Raw genomic sequence first — 12,304 nt, 5'->3', positions numbered from 1 at the left:
CTATACATGTATAATATGTAATTGTGGCAGGGTTGTTGGGAGTTCGGGATATAGAAATGCTCGTTTCATCCTCAGAGCAACTTATGAGATAGGTACAACTATTATTTGTATATTAAGTATAGGAGGCTGAGGCTCAGAGAGACTAAGTAACTTACCCAGTATCACATCGTAGTGAAGCAGGGCCTTGTACTAGGTTTTTCTGACTCTATAGCACATGCCCCTAACTTTTTAACTGCATGTGTTCTCAATGACAACCATATGGAAACCATAAAAAAAAAAAAAAAGAAATACCTGTTTCATGTGTACGTTTAGGTATTAATCTTTTGAAATATACATCTCAAATTTGGAGTTAGATATCTTTTGAAAGATATACTTTCATAGTTCCAGTTTTCTCCACCAAAAATACCTGAATCCTCTAAAATAGTTTATTGGTGGCGGTTGCGATTTGTGTTTGCTCCTATACTTCACTCTTTGGCATTTATAGCGGTCTATGAGCAGGCTTATTTTGCTAAGCAAATTTAATCTTTTTCATATGCTTAGGTTGCTATTGCCAGATGCCATTAAACATTGGAACCACTAACTTTTTCTCTAATTCTTTGCTCACCAAGAAATTAGTTTAGATTTTCCAAGTTTTATTCAGGCTAGCTCTAAATACCTGACTTGCTTCAGATAAATATTTCCCATTTCATTATTTATTATTATTTTTTAAAAAGCACTTCTCTGGCGACTTCCCTGGTGGCTCAGTGGATAAGACTCTGCACTCCCAGTGCACGGGGCCTGGGTTCGACCCCTGGTCAGGGAACTAGATCCCACATGCATGCCACAACTAAGAGTTCGCATGCCACAACTGAGGAGCCTGTGAGCCACAACTAAGGAGCCCGCGAGCTACAACTAAGACCCCACGCAGCCAAATAAATAAATAAATAAATATTGGGGGGAAAAAGGCACTTCTCTGCCACCAGTAGTCATCTGAATCACCTAAATGGCAATTGTCTTTCTTTATGATATAGTCATGTGGCAATATTTTATTCAATTCCTCCAGCATCCATTCAGTCACCATGTCCGGGCACAAATTGCTTGCACTTCATCCCCAAAGCCACTGTGTGTGCTCAGGCCCAAGTCATCTTTTCTGCCAGCCCTTAACTAATCACCTATCTCCAGTTTCTCTTCCTTAAACCTCTTCTTCCAAGTCTACAGCTGCTAGAAGGAACTTTCTAAAATACAAGTCCTTGTATATCATCATGTGGTTTAAAATCTGTCGAGGAGGCCCCCCCATTCCCTTCAGGGTCAATTTCCGACTGTTTGGCAAGCACACAGGGCCCCTCAGCTGTCCTGAGCTGCCTCTCCAGGTGCATCTCCTGCAGCTCCTTCTGATGCAGCCTGACCTGACCACAGTTCCTTCATGCCACTCTGAGCTTCTGTGTAGTTATGCATGCTGCTTTTTCTGTAGTAAAAATGTCCTTTTACATTATTTCCACCTGGCAATCTCCTGCCTACTCAAATGTTTATGTTCCTTAAAATCTTTTCTAGAGTGAGTTGTGGCATAAATAAATAAATAGGTGAGTACTCATTTTTTCCTTATAATGTAATTCCTAAATGTATATTTAGGTTTAAATTTACATATTGGTATTTGCTTTCTATTTGATGGCCTGTTCTGTGTTCCCTTTTCTCTTCTTTCTGTCTTTTGGATTATTTGAATATTTTTAATAATTCTATTTTTCCCCTGTGTAAACTTGGTAGTTATTGGTTGCTTTACTTGTCTTCATATACTTACCCTAAAGACCACAGCATGTATCCTGGACTTAGTCAATAGATTTACCTCTTTCTGGGCTTTAACTCCCTCCTGAGTTAAGATGCTCCTGCATCTTTAATTCTTTGTATACTTAAACTCCACAAGATGTTTTTATTGTCTATTACAGTGCTTCCCGGCCAATATTCACTTGATGTACACACATATTTATACAGGCATACCTGGTTTTATTGCACTTTGCTTTATTGCGCTTTGCAGATACTGCATTTCTTACACATTGAAGGTTCGTGGCCACCCCGTGTCAAGCAAGTCTTTCGGCACCATTTTTCCAACAGCATTTGCTCACTTTGTGTCTCTGTCACATTTTGGTGATTCTCGCAGTATTTCAAACTTTTTCATTATTATATTTGTTATGGTGATCTGTGATCAGTGATCTTTAATGTTACTTTAAAGATTATGAAGGCTCAGACGATGGTTAGCATATTTCAGCAGTAAAGTATTTGATAGTTAAGGCTTGTATGTTGTTTTTCAGACACAATGCTATTGCACACTTTATAATAGACTACAGTATAGTGTAAACATAACTTTTACATGCACTGGGAAACCAGAAAATTCCGAAACTCACTTTCTTTCTCCGCTTTATTGTGGTGGTCTGGAACTGAACCTTCAATATCTCTGAGGTCTGCCTGTAGTTCCTGTAGTTCTTTATCCTCTCCTACACCTTTGGTCTTCCATTTGGGATCACTTTCATTCTACTTGAAGAATGTCCTTTAGTGACGGATTTCATCACCTTATCTTTGTGTGAAAACGTCTTTATTTTGACTTCATTTTTTAAGGATATTCTTCTGGCTCTGGGATTTTTGCAGTTATTTAATTCCAGCACTTTAAAGATAACCAGTTAGTTTCTGGTTTTGAAGTTTAAGGAATCCAGTGTCACTCTTATTTTCCCTGTTCAGATGTCTCACCCCTGCTGTTGCTGCCTTTAAAAGCTCTCTTTCGGTTTTTCAGCAGTTTTATTGGGCGGTGCCTAGGTGTGGATGTTTGGGTTTGGGTTTCTCTTCTCCTTCCCCTCCATTTCCCTAACTATTTTGCATTTATGCTGTTTGAGGTCATCAGCACCTCCTGAATTTTGGGGTCTTTCTCCATATGTTGATTCTGCCTCATTCTCTCTTCTTCTGAGATTCCATTTAAACCTTTTTTAAAATAATTTCCCCTATGTCTGCTACATTCTTACCTATATTTGCTTCATTCCGGATTTTTTTCTGACCTGTCTTCCAGTGTGCTAACATCTCACTTCAGTTATCAAATCTGCTACTAAAATCATTCATTGAGTTCTTAATTCCAGTTACTGTGTTTCAGTTTTATAGTTTCTAATCCTTTGCTGAAATTTGTAATCTTGACTTTCGCGTCCATGAATATATAAGGCACAGTTATTTTAAAGTCTGTGTGATAATTCCATTATGTGGATCCTCGATGGGTCATTCCTCTTGTCTTTTAGATTTTAATCACAGTGTCTTGTGGGGTGCCTAGACCGTTTTGATTGAGTGGCAAACATTGTAGAGGGAATTGGAGGCCTAGAATGGTGGTGTTTTCCTAGAGAAAAGATTTGAGTTTATTTCTAGCAGGTGGTCATTATTTTAATCCAGTCAGCAATAGAGGTCATTCAAAAATGGCTTAGTTCCGGACTTCCTGGTGGCACAGTGGTTAAGAATCCACCTGTCAATGCAGGGGACACAGGTTCGAGCCCTGGTCCGGGAAGATCCCACATGCCGCAGAGCAACTAAGCCCGTGCGCCACAACTACTGAGCCTGTGAGCCACAACTACTGAGCCCGCATGCTACAACTACTGAAGCCAGCATGCCTAGAGTCTGTGCTTCACAACAAGAGAAGCCACTGCAGTGACACTGCAGTGAGAAGCCTGCACACCTCAACAAAGAGCAGCCCCCGCTCGCCACAAGTAGAGGGAAAAAAAAAAAAAAAAAGGTCTTAGTTCCTTCAAAGGACACTGCATTGCTCATTTGATACTCCAAGTACTCTTTCTAGCCTCAACCTAAAGCCCAGGGCTTTTACTAGGGTCCCTCTCAGTGGTAGCCCTGAGCTCCACTTCATTTTCTATGATCCAGGAATATTTTGAAAACTCTATTCAGTAGCCTCCTTATATCTCTACATTGTCTTAAGTGCATGGGTGAACCTAGGGGAAAAGTGGCTTCAGATGCCAGGCTTATTTGTAATTCTGAGATTCCTTTTCTTTTTTTTTTTTTTTTACTAGATCTTGGCCTCATATATTAGCTTACTAGCTAATATATTAGCTCTCTGATGCTTTCAAGCATGTTCTTTATATTTTTGTCGAATGTTCTATTTATTTTCAGTGTTCTCAGACTAACTCATTCATTCCTGGAAGCAAAATTCTCTCTGATCTTTTTTCAAGACCCAGTTTTCTCACATCTCTTCCTGAGTTAGGGATTGTTCTCTTGTTAGGTACATCGTTTACACATTAAACTGCGAACTCAGTGTAGGGATAGTACTTTGCCCATATTTTTATCTTTAGCATCTTACTAGGTAAAGTATGTTATGGCTATTCATAAGACATATGCTGAGTATTGAATGGACAATTACAAAAGAATATACAACCCTTTTTCTCTTTGATTACTGTTTTTACTATAGCTCTTCTGATTATGCTTCTGTTTCATAGAAATTGTCTCAGGTTTCTTTTGAATCAGAACTATGGTCAAAGAAGTACAAGGGTAACAAGAAAATAGCATTTTAAAGCCATGTTGCTACCATTGCAATCTCTGTTATAGTAGATTGATATCTTGAGCTCCAAGGTTAGTAGGTTAAAACCAGTTTCCAGTAGATGATACTCTTGATTATGGGACAGCTTAGATTCTTTTTCTATCCAGTAGACATGGCCAATTCTAAGACTTTTCTCTTTCCTTTAATCATAATTCTATTGAAATAGGCAGTAGGAGTCCCACATCTGAAGTGTGGAATTAATCTGTGGTTAATTCCACAATTAGAAGACGTTCTAAAAGGCTTTTTGGGGGCTAATTATCATGGTACCAGTCTTGGATTGAAAAATAATCCTTCCAAGATTGAAGTAAGAGAAGTAATTACAGGTCTTTCCATGGTAGAAATAAGAGCAATAATTATCCCCTGCTCTATCCTAATAAGTTTAATTGTGTTAGGTTGATCGGCCCTGGCTTTCCACATTGAAGTAAAATGAGCTTTCATTGTCTCAAACACAGGAAACTTGCCCATGGGGCACAGAGAGTTTTTTCATTTGTTTGTTTCATTTACTAGTGAGTAGAGAATTATGAGGAAAAGTTTTAAAATGCAGGTGATTTGCCAACAGGCCAGAGTTTGATTTTTATCCGTAAGTGGCAGGTTTGAATTCCTTCCTATGACTTGTTTGTATGTGTGTTTTAGAGAGGATGGGAAGTAACAAGGCATTCAGACAGACGGCTGGGAGAGCAAGAGAAACACTTTCATTTGACAACTGATTTTATCTTAGGAAATTGAGTCAAGAAGAGTATGAGCGGCAAGAAAAAGAGCAGCGGCTGTCAGCTGCAGATGAAAAGGCGCTTTTGGCGGCAGAGGAAGTGAAAACTTACAAGTGAGTTCAGCTTCTGAGGAGGGTGTCAGTGGCTGATGAAACTACTGTTGGCTTTTAAAAAAAAAACTGTTTCTTTTTACACTGTGTAGAACAAAATGGCACAGAGGCAGAAATAAGTGGTCAAAAGATTTAATTAACATGAGAAAAAATAAATTTTAAGTTAACAAAGGAAAAAGTGTTAAATTCACAGAAATTTCCTTACACCCAATACTGACAAGACTGTAAGGGAAATTGGTTCATGCCAACAGTTCTGAGTGGTTTTATATATCAGAGAAATTCTTTTTGGAAGGCAGTTTGCTGTATGATGTATTTAAAAAAACATTAAAATGATCATGCAGGGGCTTCCCTGGTGGCGCAGTGGTTAAGAATCCACCTGCCAAGGCAGGGGACATAGGTTCGGGTCCTGGTCCGGGAAGATCCCACATGCCACGGAGCAGCTAAGCCCGTGTGCCACAACTACTGAGCCTGCGCTCTAGAACCCGCGGGCCACAACTACTGAGCCCACGTGCCACAACTACTGAAGCCCGCACGCCTAGAGCCCGTGCTCCGCAACAAGAGAAGCCACCACAGTGAGAAGCCCTTGTACTGCAACAAAGACTAGCCCCCACTCGCTGCAACTAGAGAAAGCCCGCATGCAGCAAAGACCCAATGCAGCCAAAAATAAAATTAATTAATTAATTTTTAAAAAATGATCATGCCATTTGATAGACTCAGTAATCATAGCTCTGGGAAATTTTCTGTGGATATAATTAAAGGAAGAAAAAGCTTTATGGAGAAAAATATTTATAGTGGGATTGTTTGAGAACATATTGAAGAGAACAGTTAAGGAAATTATAAGGTATCAGTTCAGAATCTCCAGCTATTAAATAATAAGGAAGGAAATTATGCAGTATTAGTTTTGATCACACTGTACTCTTATTACAGCCATGTAGAATGTGTTTTTATACATATGGATGAAGTCTGAAAGGGTACAGCTGTAGCTGTTAGAGTAAAGGGAACATGGCGAGATTGTTTAAAATATTATTCAGTTGTGCTCTAAATGATAAAAGCAAGTTTAATTCTTAGGCGGAGAATTGAAGAAATGGAGGAAGAATTACAGAAAACAGAGCGCTCATTTAAAAACCAGGTAATAATTATACTGCCCTACAGCAGCAGACTTCTCTGCTTTCTAATACATATTATAATGAATCTCTGAACATATTTTTTGATGTGTTATCTTTTTCAGATCGCTACTCATGAGAAAAAAGCTCACGATAACTGGGTAAGATTTTTTTTTTCTTTTCTTTATTTTGTGTGTTGTCTACCACGGCTTATTTTGGATATTTTTTTTCTCCAATAGCTCAAAGCTCGTGCTGCAGAAAGAGCCATAGCTGAAGAGAAAAGAGAAGCTGCCAACTTGAGACACAAGTATGTGATTTTAAAACATATTTTCAGTGTGTTTTAGAGTGTCTAAAGGCTGTGCTGTGTGGTATCCAATAAGGAATTAATTTTCTGTTTCATATTTAAATCCATTCTTTCTCTGTATTCAAGATTACTGGAACTAACCCAAAAGATGGCAATGCTGCAGGAAGAACCTGTGATCATAAAACCAATGCCAGGAAGACCCAACACACAAAACCTTCCACGGAGAGGTAGGGAGCACTTTTAAAGGGCTGCAGTCTATTTTTTGGTGGAAAATGTGTTTAAATTACTTTTTATTTCTGAATATGTGTGTAATATTTATGATACCCTAGAAATAATCCCAAGAATTTAGAAAAAAAAGGTTCACTTAAAGTGGTAATTAATTGCCCGTTGTCTTCAGGTCCTCTGAGCCAGAATGGCTCTTTTGGCCCATCTCCTGTGAGTGGTGGAGAATGCTCTCCGCCACTGACAGCAGACCCACCCGCAAGACCTCTGTCTGCTACGCTTAACCGAAGAGAGATGCCTCGAAGTGAATTTGGTGAGCATTGACGTGTTACCTTGCAGTAAACTGTTTCAAGAGCTTTTTCCTTCTTTGAGAATTCTGATGCAAGCAGCAGTTGAGAATTTGGGTCTGTCCAATATATAAAGAAGGAGATTTCTTAATTTTGTCTTGGTGGATAGTCTACTTTAGATTTGCTTTAGAACAAAAAGCACTTATTTATTATTATAACAATACTATTTGTCATGTATAAGTGTATGTGTAAAACAAATATATAAATATCATTTATTCTTATTGTTTCTTTTCAGATTTTTGCTGTGAAGTATAGGCCTTTATCTTTAAACTTCTGTTGAGTTCTTCTCTTGAATAATATAAAAGTAGCCTTAAAACTATATAATTTATGCAGTGTACATCTGTTTCTCATTAATGTGAAATGCTATAAGTCTGTTTCTAATCATAAATATGTCTATAATACTTGGTAAGATATGGAAGTCAGATTACATATAGACTGAAAAAACAGCCTATACAATTGCCTGTAGCTTGAAGTCCCTGACCAGTGCTATTAACATGCAGGTCTTTCAATCCAAGATAGTTCTTATTTTAATTCTTTAAGTTTGTGCATAAATTGTTAGTGATTTCTCCTCATACGTATTGGGAGACCCGCTTTAAATTTTGCTTTCTGGGTAGAACTGAAACCTGACCTGTCCACAATTGGTTTATTCTGAAAAATTCATGCAAGGGCTGTTATTTCTCTCTCAAGGGTCAGTGGATGGGCCTCTACCTCGTCCTCGATGGTCATCTGAGGCATCTGGGAAACCCTCTGCCTCTGGTAAGGGACCTAAGTGTGTTCAAAGAGTCTCAAATTGTGGAGGAGGTGGGTAGAGGACTTTGTATTCTTCTTCAGAGAGTATACAAGTCAGAATAAGTCTAAATCAGTTCTCTGGCCTCCCACAGATCCAGAATCTGGTGCAGCTCCCATGATGAACAGTAGCTCAAGAAGCTCTTCCCCGTCTAAGGTGATGGATGAGGGCAAGGTAAATTCTGCGGTCATTTTGAGTTGTAATTAGGTATTTCAGGAAAACATCTGACTTTCTCTACAACGCCCTCTCTTTGCCTCATCCATCTCCCTTTTGTGTGTTCTGTTATGTCTGTACCATCTCATTTACTTTTTGAAAAAGCAGACTGTTCCCCAAGAGCCTGAAGGCCCTTCAGTCCCCAGCATTATGTCTTTGGCTGAGCATCCAGTAGCACTAAGTACTTGTAGGTTGAACTGGGCTTTTTACTTGGTGTGTTTCTGGAAAGGAGCTGAGGAGCATGACACTAACCTGCTTTGCTTTAAATTGCATGGCAATACTGACCTTACTATTGACTTGGAAGTGTTGCTGGGTTGCTGAAGTCTGGTTGGTTGGTTGGTTTTCACTCCTTTTTCCTGTTCTGGTTAGGTGATTAATCTCTTTAGAGCATCTGTTGTAGTTAACCTTAAAATGTGAAAAGTCATCACTTCAGTTCTGTATTGTGTGCTTCGGTGTTGAGTGCTCTAAGGCAAATCAGTTCATCATATATTGTGTAAATTCATCATTATTATGTATTTGTTTGGAAGTGTGCTATTTAAGAATATCTTGGGCTTCCCTGGTGGCACAGTGGTTGAGAGTCCGCCTGCCGATTCAGGGGACATGGGTTCGTGCCCCAGTCCGGGAAGATCCCACATGCTGCGGAGCGGCTGGGCCCGTGAGCCATGGCCGCTGAGCCTGCGCGTCTGGAGCCTGTGCTCCGCAACGGGAGAGGCCACAACAGTGAGAGGCCCGCGTACCGCAAAAAAAAAAAAAAAAAAAGAATATCTCTAGTGGTATACCAGGCAAGCCCTATTTTGAATAATCTGAAATTACAGATCAGTAACAGAGGATGTTTGCTATAAGTGAAGTACTGAATAGTGGAAATCTTTAATTACCTGTTGTGCCAGTTCCCAGCAGTAGCCTTAAATTATGTTCACATAAGTGTATTCTCTTGTAACTTGTGTAGCTGCGACAGCTGGTAAGTCCTCTGATTGTACCTCACAGTGCTTTACTGTGTTGACATCAAGATACATATTTTCATTATTGAGAATTTCCAACCCAGCTTCCATAGGGAAGGATTGGTCAGCACCTCGTAATGTGAAGGACGGCATTACTGGTGAATGGGGGTGGATGCTGGAGCTGTGCCTGCTGAACTTGTATATATAACGTTATCTCTGTTGGGAAATACTTGCGAGTTCCAGTACAGGACTCCAGGAATACACATCGCTTGAGAGCTCTTTGTGTCCCAGGGCAGCCTGGCTAAGACCCAAGACCCCTTTGAAGTAGCAGACTGACTTCAAAGAGAGTAGAGCCTCCTCTGATAGCAGGGGCAGAGGAGGAAGAGCACTGGCTTGGAGTCAGGCTGATAGTGGATTCCAGCCCAGCCTCTTACGTGCTGTGTGACCTTCGGCAAGGTATCTAATACTCTCGGTGCCTCTGTTCCCTCATGTTTAAAGCAAGGTGAGATCTTACAACACATGAAAGGAAATTGAAGGTACTCTGAATATTAGCTCTTCTTACATGTAGAAAATGGATTTTTCATTCCCTTTTGTTCTTTCCACTCTTAATGTGGAGAAATGAGCTATTGTGGTGACAGGAGGGAGGGGCTGCCCTAGAAGCAGTTTACTGTGTGTATGGTATGATTGTTAGTTCTTAGTTGGGAATCGCCTCTGTTAATATCCTTTGACAGTCCTCTTGCATCCTCTTCTGTTTGCCCATACGAGCAATAATATGATTATGGTGGAAGTGTTCACTCCTCTGACATTCTTTGAACCCGCCTGAGCTGTCAGTGGGACAGATAGGAGGGGTAGAGTTTTGTTGCCATAGTTCGCTCTTTGGACAAGTGCCTGACATCTGCTTCGTTGGGTTTTAGCTTTTACTGGTGTTGGTGCTTTTATCTGTCATATCCAAGCATTTCAGAACTTTCATTACTTCTCCTTTGCAGGTTAATACGGCTGCAAAAGGGCCCCCTCCTTTTCCAGGGGCACCCCTCATGAGCTCCCCCGTGGGAGGCCCTCTACTGCCGCCCATTCGATACGGACCACCTCCTCAACTCTGCGGGCCTTTTGGGCCTCGGCCACTTCCTCCGCCCTTTGGTACGATGATTGAACGGTAGTAATGGACTTGTGAAGTGTATTCATCTTTTCACTCTAATCCTTGATAAAATTTTAAAGTTGCTATGCAGGGCTGTGCAATGAAAGGGTAAAGCTGGCTGAGTACATTTGAACTTTTCTGCCACTTTCTCAGGACACATGGGGTGCTGCACAATCTCCCTGTACTGAGATGGGCAGTAGGTATCTCTTGTAGACAAGGGAAAATGGGCTGTTCATAGAAAGTCAGAAATATTATTTCTGCCTATGTTTCTTGAACATCTCTGGCTACATACTAGGCTCCGTAATGGATGGAATTAACTCTCCTAACTCCAGGAGCTTAAGGTGTCCTATAGATACATTATATACAACATAAAACTTGTAATCACCATAATGGAAGTATAAGCAACGGGTCACAGAGTATAAAAGAAGGCAAGATTAATCCATCACTCCCCACCTTGGGAGTAAATAGGAAGGAAATGTTAAAGAGAAGGTAGAATGTAATAGCTACTAGGTAGAATGTTGCTGAATTTAATTAGGTGGAGCTGGAAGGCCTTTCCCAGCAGGGCAGACACCTTGATTTTGATGGCATATGTAGGTCCATGCTGACTACTGCATGAGTTTTTAATTGATACAGTAACAGGGGAATTTCCCTTATCAAAATTTACTAACAGTGAAGCCCTTATTTCATAATCTATTATCTTAGTATGATATATAGTACTTCTAAGTACAAATCAAGCTCTTGTGAGATAAAGACAGCAGAATTGTGTTGTCGAAAAAACCACAAGCCAGGTAGAGCCACGTTTAAATCCAGCCTATGTTGCTTCATGGCTGGCTGGCTACAGGCATGTAACTTAAACTTGCTGAGCCTCAGTTTGCCTCATCTATAAAGTGGGGATGCCACCACCTGACTTCCAGGGGTATGAGGAATTAAAGATTAACATACATGGAATCATCTAAATTTAGATATGTTCATATGTAGTTACATGACTGAATTTTAATTTTTCCAGGTCCTGGTTTGCGTCCACCACTAGGCTTAAGAGAATATGCACCAGGCGTTCCACCAGGAAAACGGGACCTGCCTCTTGACCCTCGAGAATTCTTAGCAGGACACGCACCTTTTAGACCTTTAGGCTCTCTTGGCCCAAGAGAGTACTTTATCCCTGGTACCCGATTACCACCCCCAACCCATGGCCCCCAGGATTATCCACCTTCCTCTGCTGCAAGAGACTCACCGGCTTCCGGCTCCAGAGGTGAGCCCCCGCCTGCCTCCCAGAACACTAGCCAGGGCTGTTCGCAGGCTTTCAAACAGAGCCCGTAACTGACCTTGGACATTTAGTCTGAGAGAAAGTGGACTGTGCACTGTTCATGACAGTAGAGGATTTTCACTGGCTTCAAAATCCAAAAGTTGATTTTAAAAAGTTTGTTTTTAGAACTAAGCTGCCCTGGCAGTGTGCATTTTTGAGCCAAACAGTTAAAAAATATCATTTCCCCTGCCCCAAAGTAAAAATCACCTTGTAAGCTAGAGCCTCCTTAAAACTTTGAAATGTGCAATAAAGAATACCTGTGTTTTAGTTCATGTAGCATATGTAACTGCTAAATGATTTAGGATGTCGTGAAAAATATGAACATTTCCTGTGGAAATGCTATAAAGAACATGTATTTCCATTTATTATCCTATTTTTAGTGTACACCAGTTGAATACAGAGCAACCGTATTTATAAGCTTGATTTTTAAAAAATATCTGGTCGCAACGACTGTTACGCTAAAAATGTTTACTAAAAGATCACTAAACTTTTACCTCCCCTCTTGCTGAAGTTCTTTGTAGTAACAGTTCATAAAAATTTGGTTATTAATATTTCCCAAGTGTCTGTTGATTCATTGTTTTCTCACGAGACT

The 12,304-nt window shown here is 40.2% G+C and overlaps 1 protein-coding gene across 4 annotated transcripts in view; it reads left to right on the top strand.

Moving 5' to 3' along the window:
- Nucleotides 1-12,304, top strand: part of MIA3 (MIA SH3 domain ER export factor 3) — a 55,877-nt gene that overhangs the window by 40,822 nt on the left and 2,751 nt on the right. For 3 of the 4 annotated variants that reach the window (XM_004271008.4, XM_033430427.2, XM_049705576.1), the window contains 10 exons: nucleotides 5,262-5,363; nucleotides 6,429-6,489; nucleotides 6,589-6,624; nucleotides 6,703-6,770; nucleotides 6,894-6,994; nucleotides 7,165-7,302; nucleotides 8,024-8,092; nucleotides 8,218-8,297; nucleotides 10,261-10,411; nucleotides 11,416-11,658. In XM_004271008.4, the coding sequence (XP_004271056.3) occupies nucleotides 5,262-5,363; nucleotides 6,429-6,489; nucleotides 6,589-6,624; nucleotides 6,703-6,770; nucleotides 6,894-6,994; nucleotides 7,165-7,302; nucleotides 8,024-8,092; nucleotides 8,218-8,297; nucleotides 10,261-10,411; nucleotides 11,416-11,658 (1,049 nt within the window). Of the gene's footprint in view, nucleotides 1-5,261; nucleotides 5,364-6,428; nucleotides 6,490-6,588; nucleotides 6,625-6,702; nucleotides 6,771-6,893; nucleotides 6,995-7,164; nucleotides 7,303-8,023; nucleotides 8,093-8,217; nucleotides 8,298-10,260; nucleotides 10,412-11,415; nucleotides 12,267-12,304 lie in introns of those variants that run through there. The other variant, XM_012533556.3, reaches the window with a different exon arrangement.

Source organism: Orcinus orca, chromosome 1 (genome assembly GCF_937001465.1).
Source record: "Orcinus orca chromosome 1, mOrcOrc1.1, whole genome shotgun sequence".
Lineage (NCBI taxonomy): Eukaryota > Metazoa > Chordata > Mammalia > Artiodactyla > Delphinidae > Orcinus > Orcinus orca.
This window is presented reverse-complemented; position numbering and strand designations above follow the sequence as displayed.